Source organism: Rattus rattus, chromosome 16 (assembly GCF_011064425.1).
Source record: "Rattus rattus isolate New Zealand chromosome 16, Rrattus_CSIRO_v1, whole genome shotgun sequence".
NCBI lineage: Eukaryota > Metazoa > Chordata > Mammalia > Rodentia > Muridae > Rattus > Rattus rattus.
In genome coordinates, this window is record NC_046169.1 from 32,645,367 (window position 1) to 32,670,154 (window position 24,788).

The window sequence follows — 24,788 nt, forward strand, 5'->3', positions numbered from 1 at the left end:
ATTATTAAAAATTTTTATTTTGTTTTAAAATGTTGCTTTCTTATCTGTCTGTCCCTGGCTGTGGTTGGAGGACAACATTCAAGAGATGACTCTCTCCTTTACTGTGTTGGTTCCAGGGGTCTAACCCTTGTTGCCAGGATTGACAATAAGTGCTTTTACCTCTGAGTCCTGTGGACCAAACTCAGTTGGTCAGCTGTGAAGGCAAACGCCTTCACCCACTGGGCCGTCTTTTTGGCCTGGGAGTGAGTGTTCCCTTCTCTGAAGTCAGCGCTTGGCTTCCAAAGCTGAGCCTCTGCTCTGGCCTGAGCATGGCACTGGACTTATAGTAACTCACTTCACCGCCTAACAGCGCTCACTCAGGTTCATCTCTAAGCATGGCAGGAACTTAGAACCCTCAATGGAAAAGTTTGGCAAATTTAACTCCATCAAGAGGAATTTCTGTAGGAAAAAACAGCCGAGGAAGAGGGGACAAAGCCTGAGACAGTGCCACACTTGTAGCTAAGGCAGTTTTCTGGTTACACCTCAAGTCCTGCATGTTAATAAGAAAATCTTCAGAAGGGGGAAACGTCCCAGCCCTGGTAAGGCAAGAGGGTCAAGACTCAAGGTTGTCTTCAGCTATCTGGAGTTCAGAGCTAACCTGGACTCATGAAGCCCTGTCTTAAAAAAACTAAAAGGCAAACACAGAATGGATGAGAAGCCGACATCTCAGAAAGGAAATCTGGACTGGAAACATGAAAAGGCGTCAAAGATGCAAATTGAAATGGAACCACTTTCCACTGGTCAGAGGCCCAGACAGAGCTTGGTAATTTATGCAGTGTTGCTAAAAGCGAGGGATGAAGTGTCACACAGAAGTGTGCCTTCCTAAGGCAGTGGCAGGTTTTGTCACCATAGAAATTAAGGGCTGAGGATACAGCTCAGACTAGCATGTGCCCGGCTGGTTCAGTCCAGTAGCACACATGTCTACACACAAGAGAATCCTTAAAGTGGGGCCTAGTGGCACATTGACAGATGGAGTTGGGGATCTTTTGAGCTCAGTGTTGCCTGGCAATAGCGTAGCCCTGTCTCAAGACAAAACAACTGAAAAGTTACTTAGGTAGATTAAGCTCATCGATGGGTTGTCACTGTGGAGAGCAGCATGCTTGCCATGCGTTCATGGAGGTCAGAGACGGGTTATGGAGCTGGCTCTCCCACCTTCACATAGGCTTTGGGGGTCAAACTTGGAGTGCCAAGCTTGAATGGCAAGCAGGCTCGTTACCTGCTGAGAGTCTGACTTTCATGTGTGACCGTGTCCAGAGATGACTGTAGGTAGCATCATCATGGAGCTGGCCGCCATTTCTCCCCTCCTCTCCCTCCCCTCTCACTTCTCCTTCTCTCCCCTGCCTCCTTCCCTCCATCCCTTCCTTTCTTTCTGAGGTAAAGTCTGGCTTTGTAGCTATGGCTAGCTTTAACTTGGTGTGTAGACAAGGCTGGATCCTCCTACTGTCTCTCATGAATGCTGGGATTGCGCGTGTGCGCCTGCATGCCTGGCTGTCCTTTTGGTTCTTTGAGATGGTCTTGCTGTGTTGCCCAGGCTGGCCTCTGTCAGATTCACCTGCTCAGCCTCCTCAGCATTCACAGAAGTGAGCAACCATGAGCGGCTCTACAGACGTTTGGTATCAGGGTTTGACTGGCGGTGCAGTCACACAGCAGAATAGTGTGTACTCAGAAAGAATGGACTCCTACAGGAAGACCTTCAAGTTTTAGGTTAAAAGGTTGGGCTCCCTCCTGTGCGTGAGTTTCTCACAGGTGACATGGAGGAAGCATGTCCAGCACATGTACACACGATCTCATCGTGTGGGAACATGGAGATCTACATGCATAGGCTGCTAAAGACCCTGAAACCCAGAAAGACCCATAAGTCTCTTACCTGTGTGTAGTTGTCAGGCTGCGTGTATAGAGGTCAAAGGACAGCCTCCAGGAGTGGGTCCTCTGTCCTCCTTGTGGGTCTGGTCCTCAGGCTTGGTGTCAAATACCTTTACTGCTGAGTGAGCTCCCAGCTCTGACTGTGGCAACTTCTGACAAGGCCAGTTGTGTGTCTGAAGGAAGCTGGGTTCGAGTCTCATCTCTTCCTTTCCTCCTTGCTCTCTTTTTTGAGCGGGATGCCAGGGTCTCACTATGACACCCTTGCTGGCCTGGGATTCAGAGACATCCACCTACGTCTGCCTAACAATTGCTGGGATTAACGGCTTGTGCCACCGTGCGTGGCTGTCTCTTGCCTCCTCTTGTGGCCCTTGGGATTGTGCTCGGGCTTGTGCATGCATGGCAAGCCTGCCACTGGCCGCACTGGGGCTCTGCTTACAGTGTTTTTTTTTTTTGGACAGTCTCACTGTGCTGCTCAGGCTGGCTTTGAACTCACTTGGAAGCCTTGAACTTGGAATCGTCAAACCTTCTGGGTAACAGGGTTATAGTCTTGCACCACCAGACCTACCTAGTTCCTACCTGTCTGACCTGTCACAAATGAATTAAAAAGATTTTAGGAAGCATGTTTATCTTCTCATTAAGATCCCCAAAGATATCGAATCTCAAAGTCAGAGGGGCCGGGGCTGTGACCGACTCAGTGGCCCATAGAGAGCTTGTGGGGTTCAGTTCCCAGCATCATATTCTCACATAAATAAAAACATCTGGCATGGGCTGGGTACCAGTAACTCCAGCCGCTCAGGAGACGGTGCCTGAGCCCAGAGTCCCAGGACCGCTTGGCAGGGGGGCATGGTTAAAAAAGTAGTGGATATAAGTGTTTTCTAAACTGCTTGTCTTTCGGTGCACAGGACCTGAGTCTAAACCCCCACACCCAGGGTGAAACAAAAGCTGGGTGGGGCTGCAGGCCGGTCTGTGCTGCTGAGAGTCTGGCTGCTCTTGCCTGGGCTTGAGTCATTTCCTAGTGGAACATGGGAACTCATGGCAGCTCACCACTGTCAACTGTCTATGACCTCAGTTCCAGGAGATTGAACCCCCTCTCTGACCTTCATGGGTACCAGGCACAGACACGGTACACATACATGCACGCAAGCAAAATACTCCTAAGTAAAAATAAGTCCATCGTAAGTAAAAAAGGCTGGGATGGTGGCGTGTGTAGAGCCTCAGAGCTGACGGCAGGTTAGTGGCTAACCTCTGGTGTAACCTGGGCAAGCGAGAAAGTGGACAGGGAACAAGCTTTGCATGTGTGTAACATTCATGTGTGCCTGCATGTGTGTACACGGACAGCCAGCCAGCCATAGCATGTACCCTGAGATGAGGAATTGGTTGAATAGTGGCTAAAATACAAATGATTTTGCCAACCGCAGTTAACAGTACCCTGGAGGATGCCACCACCAGGAGGTGGAGGATGAAAGTCTCAGCTGTATCACTGGCTGGCCTGGAACTCCTCTGTAGACCTGGCTGGCCTGGAACTTTCGGAGAGCTGCCTGGTCAATGACAGACATAGAATTTGTTTGTTTTTAATCTTTAGATTTTTCTTTTTTCTGTTGTGCAGCCTCTAAGTATGTGTGGGCGGTGCACGCGGAGGTTAGAGGCTGGTGTCAGGCATCATTGTTCTTCACTTCATTTTGACTTTTTGTTTTTTCAAGACAGGGTTTCTCTGTATAGCTCTGGCTGTCCTGGAACTCACTCTGTAGACCAAACTGGTGTAGACCAGGCTGGCCTCAAACTCAGAGATCCTGAGGCCTGCATCTGCCTCCAGATGCTGGGATTAAAGGTGTGAACCACCACTGCCCAGCTCTCTTCACTTTATTTTTGAGAACTGGTTTCTCAGTGAATCTATGACCTACCATCTTCACAAGGTTTTGGCCAGCAAGCTCTGGGAGTCCTCTGTCTTTCTGTCCTCACCTCTCCAGCACATATCCTCCTTGCACTTTTACATGGGTACTGGGGATCTGAACTTAGAGCCCCCATGCTTGCATAGTGGGCACTTTAATAAGCCACCTCTCTGGTCCTGATGTACCAGCAAAAGCCCACATACATTCAAATAAGTCTCAGAGGAGGAGGAGGAGGTGTAAGAGTAGGAGGAAGAGGAGGGGGGAAGAGGAGGAAGAAGAGGAGTAAGAGGAAGAGGGGGAGGAGGGGGAGGAGGAGAAGAAGAGGAGGAGGAAGAGGAGGAGGAAGAGGAGGAAGAAGCCCTGATGAATTGTAGGCTTAAGGGTAATTTTCCAAACACTACAAGATTTTTGTCTTTAAAATAGGAAGAGAGGGCAGTGGGGACAGTAGAGGCCAGCAGGTAAGTCACAGGCCCAGGCTGGATGACCAACTGCACAGTGAAGCGTCTGCTGAGCCAACCACCCTCATCTCAGGAGGACTAAAAGGGCCCTGACTCCAGAGGCGAGACACCATTTCCCCCTTTGATAGCCTGATAATTTGGGGGGCTAGAGCGATAGCCTAGTGCTTACGAGTACTTGTTGCTCTCCTAGAGGACTTGGGTTCAGTTCCCAGCACCCATGTGGGGGCTCACAACTGACCTCAGAGGCTCTGATGTCCTTATCTGATGCACCAGCAAAACACCACACACACAAAAATAAATCTCGTAAAAACTCTGGTGGTTCTGGGCATGGGCTTATAGGTAAGTTTTCAAACACTACTAGATATCCATCATAATTTAAAGATAATTAAGGGCTGGTGAGATGGCTCAGTGGTAAAGGCACTTGCTGTTGACCCTGATGACCTGAGTTCCACCCCTAGGAGCCACATGGTGGAACACATGGTGGAAGGAGAGGACCCCCTCCCCCAACTTGTCCTTTAATCTGCACACGAGTGCAGTGACGTGAACACACCCACACAAAGACATTTAAAAAGAAATTTGAGTCTTATTACAAATAGGAAAATTCTGCTGATCACCTCAGAGCTAAAGGGAAAGTTGAAAGTGAGGGCCAGAGCCAGGCTTAGCACCACACCTGGAACCCCACCACAGGAGGGTCAGGAGTTTGAGGCTAGCCTGAGCTATAAGATGGAACCATGCCCTCAGAGTGAAAGCAAAGCTTTGCTGGACAGAAAAAGAGACAGATTGGCCCAGGAGGAGCAACATCGGCTTAGTCGCACACACACAGGCAAAGGGATCGGTCGGCCTGGTCAGTTTCTGGGAGCAGGCCAGGCTGTGGAGGAAGAGTGTTGAGCTGAAAGCATCCGATAACCAGCAGGCAGAGAGGCTGGGCGGGCATGAGGCCCTGTTTGTTCCTCTTACCTGTGAGAGGCAGGCACTGTCACCCACGTACAGATGAAGGGGCCAAGCCACAGGGACTGAGGAGCTTGCCCAGGCTGGCCTTGAGTTTCTGATTCTCCTGCCTCCACTCCTGAGGATCAAGGTAGGCTCAGCTGTCTGCCACAGGGATGCCCAGGCGCTGTTCTAGACTGTTGTGTGCTTTACATGAACTCACCTTCTCAGCCCTCTGTGCCATGGCGGCAGGCACTCTAGCTGCTTCATAGTTAATCCTCTAGCTCGGGTCACCCGGCTGGGATTTGGACCACAGTGGCACAGTGGGTTTCAGCTCTCTGCTATCAAATGATTTTTCATCCTGTGCCCCTTTCTCCTCTCCTTCCCTCCTTCCTTTCTCCCCTCCTTCCCTCCTTCCTTTCTCCCCTCCTTCCCTCCTTCCCTCCCTTCTTCCCTCCCTCCCTCCCTCCCTCCCTCCCTCTCCCTCTCCCTCTCCCTCTCCATCTCCCTTTATTTTTCTTTATTTTTGAAACAGGGTTTCTGTGTAGCCCTGGCCTTTCTGGAACTCACTCTGTAGACCAGACTTGGCCCTGAATTCAGAGATCTGCCTGCCTCTTCCTCCCCACTGCTGAGATTAAAGACATGCACCACCACTGCCCAGGCCAAAAGAATGTTCTCCTTTTTTGAGAATTGAACTCTGGTCCTCTGGAGTGACAGGTGAGGCAGCCTTTTTCAAATAGAAGGTATTCATAGGTCTCAGCTTTGGACTTCCATGCCAAGCTCACGTGGTGGTTTGGTAGGCACGAGTAGAAGAGACAATGTATTAACTGCTGGTGTGGGTAAGGCAAGGGCACTATTACACGTTTTGAAAAGCTAAGTAATTGTTACCTTCTTTTTAAAGGAGTCCCTTGGGCTCTGAGCACCAAGATGGGAACCATAGATCAGAGACACTGCAGCCAAGACTCTGTTTTTCAAGACAGGGTCTCTGTGTAGCTCTGGCTGTCCCTGGAACTCACTATGTAGACCAGGCTAGCCTCAAACTCAGAGATCCACCTGCATCTGCCCCCTCAGTGCTGGGATTTGAACAGCTTTTGGAGGAGGAAAAAGTCAACTCCTATTTTATTCTTTTTTTTTTTTTTCTTTTTTCTTTTTTTCGGAGCTGGGGACCGAACCCAGGGCCTTGCCCTTGCTAGGCAAGCACTCTACCGCTGAGCTAAACCCCCAACCCCCTATTTTATTCTTTTGACTTGAGTCTGATGCTCAGACATGAGGTCAGTCAGAGCAATGGTTCAAACCTCTGAAGCTGATAAGGTGCTGCCGCCATGTCTAAATTGGACTGCTGTGAGCTCCCAGTGCTGCTGCTTACTGAGAACCAGGCCCTCGAGTGACTAGCAGGCAGCTTATGTCTTCTGCCTTACTGGTTACCTTAGGGATTGGATTAGTGCGTGTAGGGTCCTCAGACCCATTTCCAGTAACACATAAACAACCTTGTTGTTGTTTTGTGTTTTTGAAGACAGGGTCTCATGTAGCCTAGGCTGCCCTCCTCCTTCCTGCGTGGGTGAGGATGGCCTCCACCTCTCCAGGACGGGATCTCAGTGTGTATCAAACCCTCTAGTGTATGTGGTGTGCCTTGTGCAGTGTTGAAGTGGAACCCAGGCCAACGCTCTACTACTGTGGGGCAGCCCCAACCCTTGGCTCCCAGCATTAGTACTGAGTTGTGTTTCCTGGGAATATTTAGACACGCCATTAGCCTCCAAAGACAGGGTCGGCCTTGGCATTGACTTGCTTACCATGAGTCTTGGAGGTTTGACGTCCATGGAAGAGAGCTTAAATATTTTATTTATTTTTGTATTTGCGGTCAGAAGAGGGCACCCGCCCCTCTGGAGCTGAAGTTACAGAATGTCTTAGCTGTCATGTAGGTGCTGGGGAAAGCTGAACTCAGGTTTTTTGCAAGAACAATGAGCACTCACCCACTGAGCCATCTCTCTCGCCACATGCAGGAGGACTTGCTGGAAACTGGGCAGAATCCTTTGAAGTAAATGCCATCCACGATGGTCGCTTGTCTTCTAAGGGACATTGCCTTGATGCAATTGGAGGCATGCAGTTGCTGCCTGTACAGGTGGCACTGCCACTTGAGTGTCCGTCCATTGTGGGTGTGGTGTATGCACCTGCAAGTGGGAGAGTCCCCAGGGCCAGGCTAGCCTTGGGCACACAGTGATAACCTGCCTCAGAGACGTTCTGTTAAACTTTTCTACTTCGGTGTTTATCAGGTGCTTTGTTTTGTTTGTGGGAGGCAGCTTACGTTTATTTCTGGAAATGCCTTGTTCAGTTTGTAGATCTGTGGGTTTTTTCCTGCGTATATATTAGAGTTCTGGTGTTTTCCTCTCCCTCCCCAGCGATGAGAACCTGGCTCTGTGCGCCTCAGTGCCTACCCTTATTCATGCAGTAGTTTGCACTTGTCTGGCTTCGTTGCATGCAGACAATTTCCTGACCATGTGGGTGATCTCTTGGGGAAGGCAAGCCCACCAGAGCACTGTGTGAACAACAGTCCAGCCTCACTGGCCGTGCTGGCCGTGCTCCTCCCAACTCCTGAGCCTGCAGGGTGCGGGATTCCAGCGTCCCACCCAGGAAACGGGGCAAGGGCGAGCCTGGAAGCTGGCTATGCCGCGGCTCATAGCCTCCACATGGTTCTCCTCATGGCACAACTTGGCTGTGTGCTGGTTCTCATGGTCCTGTTTTTCTCCCTCAAGATGGTTTCACCCCAACATCACTGGTGTGGAGGCAGAGAATCTCCTCCTGACCCGAGGAGTCGATGGCAGTTTCTTAGCGAGGCCCAGCAAGAGTAACCCTGGAGACTTCACTCTGTCTGTGAGGTAAGTTGGAAGGTAGAGAGAGACACTCATGGTATTTATTTCCAGGGGAGGAATGGGGCCACATGCGGCTGCCTCACTCCTTTCCCCAGTGTTTGGGGCCTGGCCTTTCTGCAGCACTGTGGAGCTGGCTAATCAGGGCACTGCTCCTAGGCTTGTCTTGTCTTTTCCTTTCCTTTCTGTTTTCAAGACAGGGCTGCTCCGTGTAGCCCTGGCTGTCCTGGAACTTACTCTGTAGATCAGGCTGGCCTCCAACTCGGAGAGATCTGCCTGCCTCTGCCTGCCTCTGCCTCCCAATTGCTGGGATTGCAGGTGTGCACCACCACTGCCCAGTATTTATTTTATTTTTTAACCTTTTATTTTATGTGTATGAATGTTCTGCTTGCATGTATGTATGTGTACCCTGTGTGCATTAGGAGGCTAGAAGAGGGCATCGTATCTCTTGGAGGTGGAGTTACAGATGGTTGCGAGCCACCCTGTGGGTGTTGGGCCCTCAGGAGGAGCAGCCTGCGCTCCTAACTGATGAGCTCTCTCTCTAGCCTCTGTTCTCATGTTTGTTTGTGGTCTCCCAGAGTCACAGCTTTGGGAAAGACTGGAAAGGACTGCTGGGTGTTCCGCTCACAGCGGGGACTAAGAATACCCTGGGCAGAGAGACCAGCCGGAGCCTCCAGGGCTGAGGCCTGGCTCCTCACCTTTGACCTGCTTTCTGTTGATTTCTTTCCTGCTTTGGATTTTGCCTGGGGAACAGGCTTTGTAAGGTTCTTCACAGCCCTTTCTTTTGTCCAGAATGAAACCTCCGTGAGGTAGTTGTGGTTCCCTTGAGTCCCGTGCCCAGTCCCGTTCCCCTCCTCCACTGTGCAGAGGTTGGCATGGATCCTCCTGATGATGTGTTGTACACTGCACTGTCTAGTGAACTCCTGGGTCCCTGGTGCATTAATAGTTCTGTGATTCATGTATCCACGAAAGAGCTCTTTGAGTTGCATGCTGGGACATCAGCTGTTCATTGTAATGGCTCCTTAGTGGTCAAATGGTGCCACCACACTCGCTTCTCCATTCTTCCAGTGATGGACATTGGGCAGCTTTGGTTTGTTTTAAATCCCAGTGGACAATGTGGTTTATTCTCACCATCCCATTGAGCAGATGTGGAGAGTTTTCTAGATGTTTTGTGTATGCCCATTCTAGCTGTTCAAACTCTAGTAAATGGGTTTGAGTTTATAGATCTTGCTTTTCACATAAACAGATGAGTAAATCATTTCCTTGAGAATTTATTTAGAATTTCACTGAGACTTAGGAAGCATCCATCTGTCCATCCATCCGTCCATCCATCCATCCATCCATCCATCCATCCATCCATCCATCCATCCATCCATGAATTAATGACACAGGTAGATGAGGCTGGCTGGCTTGGACCTTGATGTAGATCAGGCTGGCCTTGAATTCACAGAGATCTGCTTGCCTCTGTTTTAGAATTAAAAGCACATGCTAGCTAGCACATGGACTCTTTGGGTCCTTTGACAGAAAGTTGCAGGACTGTGAGAATAAGGGCGACTGTAGGAGTACATTCTGACCTTGGTAGAAGAGAGGTCAGTGCTGGTTGGACAGTGTTAGCTCCCAGGGAGTGCATACGAGACCTGGAGATTTGTTACTCATCGGGTCCTGGGATACTTGGTCATCGTTGTGTGCTCTGTGTGCCTGTCAGCTCCTCCTACGTCAGCTTTTCCTGCTGAGCCAGCTCACCTCCTCCAGATTTATTTAGTGTGTGTGAGTGTGTGTGAGAGAGTGTGAGAATGTGTATGAGAGTGTGTGTGAGTGTGTGTGTGAGAGAGTGAGAGTGTGTGTGTGTGTGTGTGTGTGTGTGTAATGGCATGAGTGGATAGGTCAGATAGGTCAGAGGACAGTTTTGGAAGTTGGTTCTCTCCTTCTGTGCATGACTGGGGTTTGAACTCGGGTTGTCAGGTCAAGTTTGCTGGTCAGCCCCTTTACCCACTAAACCATCTCACTGGGCCCTGTTGGTTTTTGTTGTTGTTGGGTCTTTTTGTTTTGTTTCGTGTTTTGAGCATGATCTTATGTAGCAAAGGCTGAGGCAGACTTGTGACCCTCCTGCTTGGGCCTGCAAGCACCGGAGTCCTTGGGCAATGTTTGCATAGTTAGAAGCAAGCTTTCCCAATTCACTGCTTATTCTGAACATGAGCTGCTCTGGGGCCAGTGCCTTCCTGCTGCAGCCTCCCAGCTGCCCAGCTGCTGATAGAATTTTATGGTAAATATTTTGAGTTTCCATCTTTTATTTGTCTATTTTTAAAAATCTTTTGGTACCTATTCAACTTTATTGCCTTTGAGCAAAATGATTATGAAAGTATTTGCTGGATGACAAGTGTTTCACTTTAACTGTGTGTCCTTGATTGTTAAGGGCAGTAATTGTTGTCACTTAACCTATACCATGAAACAGGCCAGCCGTTCAAAGTAGAAACTCCACAGGGCACAGGCAAAGGCACAGTACTGTGGGTTGCCATGGTTGATGGGGTTATTTGACCTCCAGTTTCAGGGATGGGTTAGACCGTCCTTTGGGTTACTTCCGGTGTTTGGGTGAAGTCTTCTACTAAATGTGAGGTCTCTTTCTCCAACTACTGCTCTTTGATACGCCTTTCTCCAATGGACTATTTTAGAAGAAATGGAGCCGTTACCCACATCAAGATTCAGAACACTGGGGACTACTATGACCTCTATGGCGGGGAGAAGTTTGCCACCTTGGCTGAACTGGTCCAGTATTACATGGAACATCACGGGCAGCTGAAAGAGAAGAATGGAGATGTTATTGAGCTCAAGTACCCGCTGAACTGTGCAGACCCTACCTCTGAAAGGTCAGTGACATCTCAGTGACACAGATCTGTACTCCAGGGCCCACTTTGGGGTGCATCAATCTGTGGGACTCCAAAGGCTGGCGTCTGTCCCTCATGCTGCCTTATTTAAAATGTGTTTCTGTTTGTTTGAGACAGGGTCTACTGTAGTCCAGGGCGGGCTGGAACTCATGGTGTCGCTTGTGTAGTTGAGGATGACTGAATTCCTGACCCTGCCTTCACCTCCCGAGTGCTAGGCTTTCAGGCCTGCTTTACCACGCCTGGCTTCTGTGGGCCTGGAGATTGGACACAGGCTTGCGGCTGCTAGCAAAGCACTCTGTACACTGGGCTACCTCCCCGCCCCACGCTGTTCTTAGCTTAAGAATGCTAGGGTCAGAGTATTGGTGGAACGCCCTCATCGCAGCAGCTGCAGTCAGGATTCTAAAGGGTCCCTCCCTACATCTTCTCCAAGTAGATTTAGTATGTGCTTTAATTGTGACTTTTATCAACAGCCGATGAGCCCTGGGAGCTAGGACAGAAAGCCTGGAGCTTGAGATGCCGGGGATCTCGATAGCGGGTTTGCTCCAGGTGCCTCTGAGCAGTTATTCAGCAGCAGGGCCAACAGAGGTCAGGCTAAGCCCAGACATGGAAGAGCAGAGCCCAAGGGACCAGCTTCCCATCAGCTTTCTAACTACCTCCCAGCTCGTCCTCTCTGAGGAGGACAGCCGTGCTGAGGTTCCCTCTGTGTGTAGCTCGTCCTCTCTGAGGAGGACAGCCGTGCTGTGGTTCCCTCTGTGTGTAGCGCGTCCTCTCTGAGGAGGACAGCCGTGCTGTGGTTCCCTCTGTGTGTAGCGCGTCCTCTCTGAGGAGGACAGCCGTGCTGAGGTTCCCTCTGTGTGCAGCGCGTCCTCTCTGAGGAGGACAGCTGTGCTGTGGTTCCCTCTGTGTGTAGCGCGTCCTCTCTGAGGAGGACAGCCGTGCTGAGGTTCCCTCTGTGTGTAGCTCGTCCTCTCTGAGGAGGACAGCCGTGCTGAGGTTCCCTCTGTGTGTAGCGCGTCCTCTCTGAGGAGGACAGCCGTGCTGAGGTTCCCTCTGTGTGTAGCGCGTCCTCTCTGAGGAGGACAGCCGTGCTGAGGTTCCCTCTGTGTGTGTCCTCTCTGAGGAGGACAGCCGTGCTGAGGTCCCCTCTGTGTGTAGCTCGTCCTCTCTGAGGAGGACAGCCGTGCTGAGGTTCCCTCTGTGTGTAGCTCGTCCTCTCTGAGGAGGACAGCCGTGCTGAGGTCCCCTCTGTGTGTAGCTCGTCCTCTCTGAGGAGGACAGCCGTGCTGAGGTTCCCTCTGTGTGTAGCGCGTCCTCTCTGAGGAGGACAGCCGTGCTGTGGAGCTCTTCCTCATGCTTGGAGCTGGGAGTGCAGAGCTGCTACTTTTCATTCGTCCTGGGATTGGCTTTGGCATTCTCTTTTCTCACTGCAGATCCTTCTCCTCCTTCCTGTCCTATGTGCTAGTAATGTTTCTCTGGCTACTGCAGCCGCCTCAGGCTGTCTCCACCTGCTTGAGATCTGCCCATGCCTTTCCAGTGGCATGTGAATGGAAGACTGCTGCCAGGTCTGTGGTGACAAGTGTGACCTGCTAGTGTTACTTCTTCTTTACCTAAAACCATGGCACTCATGTGACTGTGTCAGGATGTTTCTGTGGCAGCTTAAGAGCCATGGTCTTAGAGCCTGCCATCTGATGGCCCTGGGCGGCCTGTAGCAAGATTCTCTAGTGCACTAGCTAAGTAAGGTGCAGGTTTCCGTCCCACGTAGACATTGTTCTCTCTGCCTGTGGGAACTCACACTGTTAGGGAAACCTCTGTCCCTGCTCCATGATGGAATACCGTTAAAGCCTGACGGGATAGCCCAGTGTACTTTGAAGACTCAGGTAGCAGATCCAGAGACACGTATGACTAGGTTGGAAGTACGGGAAAGTCTGAGATGCTTGAATTAACTGATAACAAAGATCCTCCTGTGTCACAACCAGAGCAGCTTCATGTGCTCTTGCCTTTTGATCATTTGTTCGTTTGTTGTTTGAGTCCGTGTCTCATGCAGGCCGGGCTGGCTCCAGATGACTGTGTAGCTAAAGATGACCTTGTGCTCCTCGTCTGCCTCCACTCCTCAGTGGATGGTGTCTCAGTCAGGGTTTCCATCGCTCTGATAAACCGCCATGACCAAAAGCAGCTTGGCGAGGAGAGGGCTCGCCTCATCTTACAACGTGTCGTTCATGGTCCAGGGGGGTCAGGGCAGGAGCTCTAGGCAGGACCCTGGAAGCAGGAGCTGAAGCCGAGGCCAGGAAGGAGTGCTGTTTGCAGGTCTGCCCTCTTGGTTTGCTCAACCTGCTTTCTTGTAGCACCCAGGACCACCAGCCAAAGGGTGGCATTACCAACAATGACGGGCCCTCCCCCATCAGTCATCGTTAAGGGAATGTGCAGTAGGCAAGCCCAAAGACCAGCCTGGTAGGGACATTTTCTCAGTTGAGGATGTCTCTTCCCAAATGACAGTAGCTTCTATGACGTAGACATAAAACTAGCTGGTGCACACGAAATGTAAGTGTGCACCACCACAGCTAGGCCTGTCACGTCCTTACTTCCCTAAATGGCTGTAACACACAGCTGGTTCATTAGGGTCAGGGACTAAAAAGTCAAATTGTGTCTCTCAAAGATGGGAGATTTAAAAGGAATTAGGAAGCATTGAGGATACAGGGGGGTTTTTTGTTTTGTTTTGTGGCAGGGTCTCTCCATGTAGCTCCGGCTGTCCTAGAATTCACTCTGAAGACCAAGCTGGTCTAGCACTCAGATCCACCTGCCTCTGCCTCCCCAGTGTTTGGATTCAGGGTGTATACCATCACTGTCTGGTGGGCATTGTTTTCCAGTGATTGAGAGGAGGCCAGGTGTGGTGGCAGTGCTTGAATATCAGCACTTAGGAGCCTGAGGCAGGACGATCTACAGCTCCAGACCAACCTGGCTCACGCAGTGAGACTGCCTTAAAAAAGAAAAATGAACTTTGGTTGTCATTTTTAACGTATCTTTGTCATTTTTCCTGTCTGAGGTGTAGATTCTGTCTGTCAGACACTCTGCCCCCCAGAGGAAGCTGTCTGTTAGCCAAGGGCCTGTGTTGGGGAGAGCTGAGTGAGGGTGAGCTTGCCGCATCTGCAGCTGAACTCTGCTTGTTCCTTCAAACATGCACACAGGTGGTTCCACGGTCACCTGTCTGGAAAAGAAGCAGAGAAGCTGCTGACAGAGAAGGGGAAGCATGGCAGTTTCCTCGTCCGGGAGAGCCAGAGCCACCCTGGGGACTTCGTCCTCTCCGTCCGCACCGGTGATGACAAAGGGGAGAGCAATGACGGCAAGTCCAAAGTGACCCACGTCATGATCCGCTGTCAGGTAGGGCGCCATGGGGACTGTGGGCCCACTGCGGCTGCACTGGGGGCTTCTGCTGAGAGGACCAGACCTCAGCACATGCAACTGTGCTTCTGTGCCCGCTCATGCACATCCTGTGTGCATCTCACCATTTTGAAGCACTCTTGTTTTTTTCCTTTTTTGTTCTGTGTTTTTCTGTTGGCTTTTTTGTTTTTTTCTGAGATAGGCTGTATGTATCCATGGCTGTCCTGAAGCCCACTGACTGGTGACACTGTGCACTTGGCCCTCCCAGGTCTGTGGGTGCATCCCTGGGGTCAGCAGACTTCAGAAAAGCATCCTGTGTCTATCTGAACACATGCAGACTTCTTCCTTGTCACATTCCCTAGAGTACAGCATCACAGCTGCATACATGACATCACGGGAGCAGTGATGCCAGGCTGAGGCACTGTGAGGAACCTGGCGGTGATGGGAAGTGTGTTCATCATGATAGAGTTTACGTTTGATTTTTTTTTTTAACGTTAGTATTTTTTTTTATTAATTTATTTTATTTATGTGAGTACACTGTAGCTGTCTTCAGACACACCAGAAGAGGGCATCAGATCTCATCACAGATGGCTGTGAGCCACCATGTGGTTGCTGGGAATTGAACTCAGGACCTCTGGAAGAGCAGTCAGTGCTCTTAACCACTGAGCCGTCTCTCCAGCCCATTACATTTGATTTTGATTTAATTACATTTTATGTCATCTGTTGTCTTTGGTGCTGGGATGGAACCTAGCACCTGTTCCACCACTGAGCCGCAGTCCCCTGCCTCACCTGCTTCCTCAGCACCGCTGCTTCCTGTCTGGGGGTCAGTCTCTAGGCTTCAGTTGAACACAGTTCAGGGTTCTGAGTCGGCTGAGTCAGTGCACCCGTCACTGCAGAATGCATCCGCCGCCCTCCTATCCGGTCTCCAGTGTGGAGCTCTGCAGTCATCTGGGGCTCCTGAGCGTCTGTGTGACCGGGTCACCAGTACTTTTCTCTGTCCCTAAGTCCTTCACAGTCACTGACCTCTTGTCACTGTGTAGGACTTTTTCTTCCTTGGATGCTACATATAATGAGGGGACATCGTGTGTTCCTTTCGCACTTGGCTTATTGGAGTTACTAGGAGGCTCTCCTGCCTCATCCACTTGCCACCGATGACAGGGTTCTCTTGTCAGTCAAGTGTGGCTCCACTGTGATGATGTGGACACGAAGTATGTTAGCACGGTATGTTAGCATGGTACGTGTGTGCCTTGTTCTCATCATGCTCTCTAGATAGCCGTGTATAGGTTCGTGTCACTAAGACCACAGTGGCTGCAGTTGGTGGGAAGACAGTAACCTAGCATGAGCTAATGGGCGCCATCTGTTTGGTCTTGAAAGGAGCTGAAATACGATGTTGGCGGAGGAGAGCGCTTTGACTCTTTGACAGACCTGGTGGAGCATTACAAGAAGAACCCCATGGTGGAGACACTGGGCACAGTCCTGCAGCTCAAACAGGTTAGGAAACAGAAGCTGCTTCTCCTCCGGGTCGAGAGAGTTCTACCATGGAGTCTCCCACATGAGCATACTAGTCGACTTGCGTCATCGTGACAAGATACACGAGGGCTGGTTAATAGGGGAAAGGGTTCAAGGGGTCCTACAGCCACTTGGCCCTGTTGCTTTGGGCCTGTGCTGGCATGTTTACATGGTGGGAACACACTCGGTGCATGGGGATTACCACGTGGCTGAGAAACAGACAGGAAGGGGCCCTGATCTACCTCAGCGACCACAGACACCGTACACACACGCACAAGCACATGCACACATTTGGGATGATGCACCTCCCGCCTTCGCTTTTGTGAAGTCTTTCTTTCTGCATCAATACTGTTTAAAACATGCTTTTTCCCTTTTCCACCACTGCTGAACTTAGCCCCTCAACACAACTCGTATTAATGCCGCTGAAATCGAAAGCCGGGTTCGAGAGTTAAGCAAGCTAGCCGAGACCACAGATAAAGTCAAACAGGGCTTTTGGGAAGAATTTGAGGTAAGTCACTGACACCTTGTTTTTCCGTGCACTGTTAGGTGATGTTTGAGTGGGTGAGGGGGAGCCTTGTGCGGGGCCTGGCTTCTTTTGCTGTGTGTGCAGCAGGTTGCTGAGGTGATTTCTCTGAAGCACAAGGGCATTGTGTTCCTGGTCTCCGACAGGTGAACCAGCAGCTCCATTTACTTTTTGGTTCAGACCACTGGCAGGACCCCAGGAAAACAAGGATAGAATTCCTCTGCCATCCGAGGGGCTTCAGACAAACCACAGCTCCTGTGCTCTGAGTGAGGCCAGGAGAAGGGCCCTGGCTGTGAGTTCACATGATGGCAGCAGGAAGGTTAAGGGGCTGACTTCAGTCCTGAGCCCTGTCTGTGTGTGAGCCTGTCTGTGTGTGAGCCTGTCTGTGTGTGAGCCTGTCTGTGTGTGAGCCTGTCTGTGTGTGAGCCTGTCTGTGTGTGAGCCTGTCTGTGTGTGAGCCTGTCTGTGTGTGAGCCTGTCTGTGGCCCTATGTGCTTGCTTATATGCTGCTGACCCGTGTGTCCTCTGGTATGTCTGTCTTTCTCTCCTTGCTCATTTGACCAGAGCTTTGCAGACAGACTTTGACCTCTTCCCCTCCACAGTCATGTGCCTTATGTCACCTAGGTCTGCTCACGGCACAAACCCACAAAGGTCTGCACTCTGCCTACATTTATGTTCTGTTTTGGTTATTCTAGACAGGATTTCTCTGTGTAGCCCTGGCTGGCCTGAAACTTGCTCAGTAGACCAGGCTGGCCTCTAACTCAGATCTGCCTGCATCTGCCTTCCCAGTACTGGGATTAAAGGTGTGCACCACCATGTCCATTTTAGAGAATATTTTTAATTTATTCTTCGATAGTTTGGTATGCAGCTGTCTTGCTGACACCCTCCCTCCTCCATTTCCCCCTCTGTCTCCCGACTTTCTGTTTTACAGGACTGGTTAGTCCATGCTTTGTGTGGGACTCCACAGCTCTCTGTACCACCGTGTATCAGACAGCTTTCGGAGGGAGGTGCTGGTTCCACTCCACAGAGGAGTGTGAGGTCAGAAAGATCAAGTAGATTGTCCACCCTCCTTAGTGTAGAGGTTGATAATCTCAGCCAGGAGATAGGCCTGTTGTAGACGTTCCTGGTTCTTGCTCTGCAGTGATGCATAGGGACTAGAACTTGGGTCTGGTCTCCTAAGGGGCATTGGCGTGGACCCTTTGAGAACCATTCCCCTTACACAGAGGAGATGATAGGCCATAGCTTCAGGTAGATATCAGTTTGCCTTTAGTGTAGTCTGTGCCCTGCTGTGGGAAACCCAAGCCTGTCAGGCCTTAATCTCAGGTCAGGAGGTGAGGAAGAAGCGGGGAGCATACTCAGTGGCCATGGAAAACATGTATGATTCAGCCAGTCTTCTATACACCAATAATAACATAAAAGGAAAAAGTGAGTGACTTTGTGTGTGGAACCAGTCAGGGTCCCATCTGCACTGCTGGGGTTGTGCAGTAAGTCAGAGCTTTGAGGGGTCCTGCAGACGAGATGTCAGATTGCTCTGCCTCACTAGGTCCTTCAGAGGGCGCTTGTCCTGTCCTGCCTGATGGCTCTGCTGGCCTCTGACTGGGGAGGAGCCCTAGGGCCTTTAGCTGCTGCCCCCTCTGATTTCTCCACAGGGACTCTGTCCTGCTTGTAGGTGCTGGGACTCTCAGAAGCAGTCATGCTTCATGGAAACAAGCCTTTGGCTGCACCCCAGGGTGCTGTCTAGAGTGATAATTCTCGCTGGTGATCTCTAGGGGACATATTCCCTTGGTGACTAATCAGTCGACATTGAAGGGCAGCCCTCAGTCAGGCTCTAGCTGCAGGCTCCAAATGCTCAGGTCACAGGCTAGTGGCAAACCAGAACCTTCCCTGGAGGCCCCAGCTTGAGAAAAGAGCACTGAGCTGGAGAGATGGCTCAGCTGTTAAAGGCTGGGCTCAACCAAAAATATAAGGGAAAAGAGCACCATCTCCCGGGCAGAGCAGTGTCAGGCTCTGAGGTTTCCTTGCTCAGTCGAGCTCTGTCCTGTTTCGAACAGCACAGCTGTCCCCCCCCCCCACCCCCCGCTTTGTTGGCCTTGGCTCTGGAATTACATTTGCCGTAGGCTCTTTCCTTGTTACCCTTTGCTGTGGAGGACACCACTGCTTCTTCTGAGGCCGTGAGTGGCCATTCTGCAGCTTCTGTTTCTTTTTAGCTCCTTCCATCTGGAACCGTGAGCCTTCGAGTGGGATCTCCCTGTGGACTGAGGTAGCTCATTGGAGAGATGCCACTGACGCTTTTTGTTACCTGAGACAGGGCGTCATAGCTAGGTGGCCAGCCTCAAGCTCACTGTGAGGCTGGAGACCTTAAACTCCTTGCCTCTGTGTTCTAAGTAGCCAGTTTCTGCAGTGCTGGGGATTAGGCCGAGCTCGTGTGTGCTGTGTAAGCGCACTGCCAACTGAGGTACACCCTCAGCATCCTTCCCCTTCTTCAGTGTTGGGACAAGCCTGTACTGACCTCAGGTTTGTTAAGTGCTGGGTTCACAGGCATCCACCACCATGCTTTGCTGTCTTGTTGAGACAAGTTCTCTCCTTCCCTGTCCCCCTCTTCCTCTCTGTTCCCTCCCTGACCAGCAGGAGAGCACCCCTGCTTGGTTCCTTTCCCTCCCTGCTGATTGTCCTGCTGTCCTGCGCTCCTGTTCTGACTCTGACCGGGCATCACAAGCTTGTGCTGCTTTAGTGCTCTGACGTCACGGTTTGGGCGGCTTTCCACTCCGCTGCCCACGTCCTTTGCTCTTGAGACTCATGCCTTCCAAGCAGGCCATTTTCCTCGAGAGGCCGAGCACTCCTTCTCCTGTCTTTGGAGCTGAAGGCCGGGTCCTTGGTGCCCTTGATGTGATTTCCTTCTCTTTCTCCCATGGCTAGAATGGGAAGACCTGCTGCTCCAGCCTGTGTCTGCAATCCTTGGGAAGGGAGGTATTTCCCTTGTCTGCGTCCTGCTGAGCATTGAGCTACTGGGCGTCTAATTCTGTCTCCAGATGCATGAAGAGATGTGGACCTGTGCAGGAGGCTCAGGTGGGCAGGGCATGGAGAGAGGATTTCAGCCGATGTCCAGGTCTCCTACCTGAGAAGACTTGAGCTTCTCCATCGCATCCCCTGCCTCTGGTGCCATAGCACCCTTTATGCTAATCTCAGGGTTTATCATGAGCCTTTCTATTCAGGAACCTTCAGTGACTCCTTTTTTCCGTTTGGAAGCATGGCATTTTCATTTTGAAGAACCAAGAATCTGACTGTCAAGAAAAGTCAGAAAGATGTCCTCATGGGTGGCAGCTGACAGATGGTTTCAGCTTCTGTTTTATGTCCGTTCCAAGTTGGCCAGGCGTGTTTTCTTCCACTGGCCTGGGATTGTCCTGCCTTGCCGCCTCCGTCCTCTGCCATTTTCCTGACTTCCATTTCTCTTCAGCCTTCCACTTCCTCAGACGCCGTGTCTAGACGTGCTGCCCAGTCTCACCCGCCCTTCTTCAGCTGACTATCAGTGCTGCCTTCATTTCTGGGTGGCCTGTGACTTCTTCAGAAGAGCAGTCCCTGACCCAGCACAGATGAACGAAGTGTTGTCTTTCCCAAAGATTTGAGTACATGGGTGTTTTCCTTGCATAAGTACCTGTGTTCCACATGCATGTGTACTGTGAAGAGATTATTCCTGGAATATTAGATCTAACGCTCTCAAATTAGAGTCATAGAACATCGTGAGCTGCTGGGTGGGTGCTGGGAACCAAACCCAGATCTCGTGGAGGAGCAGCAGAACGTTTCACTCCAGCCCCTCCTGACGATTTCTGAGGTTGCATAGGGGTGGTGTCTCTCCACCTCTGGCTCTGTTTGGACTTCTGCTCTTCTAGAGCTCATGATTTGGTTGTAATTCCTGGGGAAATGGCATCACCAGTCTGTGTCCCAGTTTTGCTTTTTGTTGCCTGTCTTTGCGTTGTCTTCAGTGCAGCCGCTGAGTGACGGTGCGGGTCCACAGGACTGCTGGCGAGCCGGACACTGCAGCACACCAACCCTGGAGTAGGGCAGGGCTACTGAGTACAGTCACACTCCTGTCCCGATTTGCCTGGTGCCCAGAAGAAGTGGTTTTGGCAGAGGCTAGCTGCTAATCTCTGCTACAGCTGGAGCGCCTCTGGAGACATAGGATAGGCAATCCTAACTCCTGAGTTCTTATTGGCCAGCTAGCTGCTCTCATTGTGGGAGTGAAAAGGCCTGAGCAGTTTGGGCCCTGGACATGCGTAGGGATGGGCTGCAGAGTAATGGAGGGAAAGCCGGGGTAGGCGTTACCCACTTGTTATCCCTGAAGGCTGCTCACTGCTGTGAATCAGCACCCAACTGCCTGCGTGCAGGGCCTGGACTGGGCCCTTGGGAGCCTGACGTGATTGCCATAGCATGTGCAAGAGGCAGTTGGGAATGTTGCACAGAGCTCCTGATGGGTGTTGTGCTGACAAAGGTGACGTGAAACTCTCGAGTTTACTCTGGCGTGGTCATTCTTGGTAGCACCCCCATTGTAGGAGCTCAGCTAGACCAGGCAGGTGCAGGCCCCACCTTTTACTGAGATGACCTGCAACATGATCTTATGGATAAACGTCACATGAAGTTTGGATCATAGGCGATGGTCACAAGCTTTAGTAAAGCTGCAGGTCCTTTCCCTGTCACCATTGCCAGGGCCCCCAGCTCCTCACTCTGGCTGCTTTTGAAGGATCGGACCCCTCAGTGCTTGTACTTAGTTTTGAATAGTATCTCTCTGACCCGTCTACCTCATCACCTTTGAGGCCAACTCAAGGTCAGAGAACGCCAGCTCCCAGAAGGCAGATGACTTTAATTACTTGATCCGAACTCATTTAAAAAGCTCATAAGCATTGCATTGTCCAGGTTCTACAGCTCTTATTTCTTTCTGTTCAGGTCCCCACCAGCTAAAGACTTGCATTATGAGCTGTGTGCCAAGGCTGAACAGTGTATATTGAGACTGAGAGTCAGAACCTTTTTATTTCTTTTAAATTTATGAGAACGCTGTAGCTGTCTTCAGACACACCAGAAGAGGGCATCGGATCCCATTACAGATGGTTGTGAGCCCCCATGTGGTTGCTGGGAATTGAACTCAGGACTTCTGGAAGAGCAGTCGGTGCTCTTAACCGCTGAGCCATCTCTCCAGCCCCCAAGACTTTTTTTTTTTTTTTGGTTCTTTTTTTTTGAGCTGGGGACCGAACCCAGGGCCTTAAGCTTCCTAGGCAAGCGCTCTACCACTGAGCTAAATCCCCAACCCCCAAGACTTGTTTTAAATCCCCAACGTCTCTCCCCATGTTTAAGATCTCAGCTAAGTGAAGTGGAAGTAGTGCAGGCTGCTGTGGTGTGGGATAGATCGGCCTCTCCTCGCAGAGCTTCCCCGGCCACTGTTGGCACCTCATAGAGGAGCCTACCCTGTTCATTTTAGTTGTCTCTCGTTCTCTTCATTTGTCTCTGTGATTTTCCATTAAAAACCAGCTCTGTGGCAGATCACTGTGTAGCATGTGTACATCAGAGACCCTGGGCTCCATCTTCAGCACCACAGAACCGACAAAGCTAGGCTTGCTGAGCGCTAAAGAGAACTTCGTTGTCATTTTGGACACGAACTTCCCTGACTGCCTCAGCCTGGCTTTTCCCACTCTGGGCTGTCCTTGCTTCTTTCCCACTTCTGACTGGGCCAGTTTCGCTTTGCCTGCCTGCTTTATCTCTTTCCTTGATGGTGTCCCCAGTTCTTTTCCTTAGAGCTGTCTAGCATTTTCTTCTGGAGTCCATCTTGCTCCCTGCTTTTTCCTTCTGGGTCAACTCCTTGCATTTAGTTCAGGTTTCCTGGGGGCAGTGTAGGGCAGCAGCTCTGGACACAGCTGTCATTGAGGTCCTGACTTGGGCATGACACAGAGGACCCCAAAGCTGGGCTGGGGTCTTTGTCATCTCACACCAAGCTGCTTCTGCCTCATCCAGTGTCCATGTGAATGAAGGCCACGGCCATGCTCTGCTTGCATACCCTGTGCCAGCCCTCACTAGCGCTGGCCTCATGTCTGAAAGGCCTTTACTACACAGACTGGAGCAAGTTTAGGGGCAAAGCAGCAAAAGGAAACAGGCTGAATCAGTGAAACAGGCAGAAACAGAAGGCCAGGCTTACTGAACTTCGTATCCATGTTTCCTTCCTGGTATGTTTGCTGCTGCTGTTGGCGGTACCCTGGTCAGTGTAAGTGTGTGGCTTACATCCTGTTCTGGGAGTGAGGCTCACTGCGACCATCTTTCCAGGTGTTAAGTAGTCTGTAGACCGACTCCACAGAGTGTCAGCCAGAGTTCCGTGCGACTGGATAGCATTTTGTTGTTCTTCCCTCCTTCCCTCTTTCCCTCCTTTCCTCTCTCCCTCCCTCCTCAGTTCTTTTCCAAAGTTGCAGGGTGGCCCAGGCTGCCCTACCCTGTGATCCACCGTCTCGGGCACTGGAGAGGTGCTGTGTGCACCCGGGTGGGTCCTCATGGTTAGGATCAGGCGCTCCCGCTGCCACAGGTCCCTGTGAGCACTGCTGTTAGGAGGCTGTGCTGTGGGCATAGGTGCTCTCGTCCCCATGGCCCTGACTCCACAAGCAGACGAGGGCCAGGCTGGCTACTTCTCTTTCCTCTTCCTTTTCCTTGCCCTTCTTTCTCTCTCACCTCTCTTTTCTTCCCCTCATCTCCCCCGCATCACTTTTTATATCTAAGTTTACTTTTTGCATTTGTTGATTTGCTTGTGTATGCATGTGTGTATGTGTGTATGTGTGCGTGCACGCGTGGATGCTCAAGGACAGCATTCAGAAGTTCTTGTCTTTCACGTGTGGTCTGTGGGGACTGAACTCAGGTCGTCAGAAGTGCAGCAGGCGCCCTTACCCAGTGAGCCATTTCACTTCCCTCTTTTTTTTTTTTTTTTTTAAAGATTTATTTATTTATTATATATAAGTACACTGTAGCTGTCTTCAGATACACCAGAAGAGGGCATCGGATCTCTTTACAGATGGTTGTGAGCCACCATGTGGTTGCTGGGAATTGAACTCATGACCTCTGGAAGAACAGTCGGGTGCTCTTAACCACTGAGCCATCTCTCCAGCCCTTCACTTCCCTCTTTTGGGCACATCTGATACATGATAAAATTGACTTTTCTCTGTTTCTAGACGCTACAGCAACAGGAATGCAAACTTCTCTACAGCCGAAAAGAAGGACAGAGACAAGAAAATAAAAACAAAAATAGATACAAAAACATCCTGCCTTGTGAGTATCAATCTCCTGCCTCAGTAGCAGTCACTGCGCGGGGGTCACATGCTGGCTAACATAACCAGCCTCGATGGGACTGACGCCTTCCCGATGCCAGAGTAGGAGGCTCTCTGTGGTGTTTCCTGGTCTTTGTACACGTAACAACCCTGGGGCTTGTGTGACTCAGAGTCAGACTCAGGCACGCGCCTCAGAGTCCGAGAGTGTGGCTTTGTTCCTCTTGACAAGTCTGAGAGGTAGGGCCTCTCTCTCCTCTGGCCTTTGTTTCCCACTTGGAGAAAGGAGAACCCACAGGGCTCATCACCTTCTGCTGGCCCAGCTCCTGCGACAAGGAAGGGACCATGTGAACAAAGCTGGGTCCCCTGTAATGTACACGTGGTGGCAGGGAGCAGGGCCTTTAGTGAGGACGCCATCACCACACAGGTTGGAGCTCACTCTGCTGTTGCACATTTGGTGTGACCTAATCTGGAACTAGGGAGACGCAAAGCAGGGCGCTTTGTCTTGTCTCGGAGTGCGGGGAAATTGAACGGCAGGTCTCACTGTCAGGGTGAGCATTCTGCTGCTGTGCTGTGTCATCCCCAGCTGGGGTGTGTGTGTGTGTGTGTGTGTGTATCATGTGTTCATGTTTACTAGTGTGTGGATACATGTGCATGCCTGTGGAGTCCATTCCCACCCTTTTTTCTGTTTTCTTGTTCACTAATTAGTTAGTGTGTGCCTTTGGGTTCACATACACGGACGGCCTTGGGCATTGCTCCTCAGCTGCCATCTACTTTGCTTTTTTTTTTTTCTTTTTGGTTCTTTTTTTTTTTTTCCGGAGCTGGGGACCAAACCCAGGGCCTTGCGCTTCCTAGGCAAGCGCTCTACCACTGAGCTAAATCCCCAACCCCTACTTTGCTTTTTGAGACAGGAACTCCCCTATGAGGCCCGTCAGAGAGCATGGGAATCTGCCTGACGGTGTTTTGCCGGGATTTGGCTCAGATGTATGTGCTGCAATGGCCAGCTTTTAAAAGTGGGTTTTGAGGATCAAACCCAGTTCTTCGTGCTTAAAGGGCAAGAACATAGAGACTGAAGCTATATATCCAGCCCGCTTTCTGCCTTTTATTTTGAGAAAGGGTTTCATGAGCTTGCCCAGGCTGGCCTTGAATTTACCTGATAATAGGCAGGTCTTG

At 50.9% G+C, this 24,788-nt stretch overlaps 1 protein-coding gene across 2 annotated transcripts in view; it reads left to right on the plus strand.

Annotated features, from left to right (window-relative positions):
* Ptpn11 (protein tyrosine phosphatase non-receptor type 11) overlaps positions 1–24,788 on the plus strand; it is a 59,759-nt gene that overhangs the window by 10,832 nt on the left and 24,139 nt on the right. For both annotated transcript variants that reach the window (XM_032886360.1, XM_032886361.1), the window contains exons 2-7: positions 7,927–8,049; positions 10,710–10,904; positions 14,105–14,297; positions 15,672–15,788; positions 16,201–16,314; positions 23,523–23,619. In XM_032886360.1, coding sequence (XP_032742251.1) covers positions 7,927–8,049; positions 10,710–10,904; positions 14,105–14,297; positions 15,672–15,788; positions 16,201–16,314; positions 23,523–23,619 — 839 coding nt within the window. The remainder of the gene's footprint in view (positions 1–7,926; positions 8,050–10,709; positions 10,905–14,104; positions 14,298–15,671; positions 15,789–16,200; positions 16,315–23,522; positions 23,620–24,788) is intronic.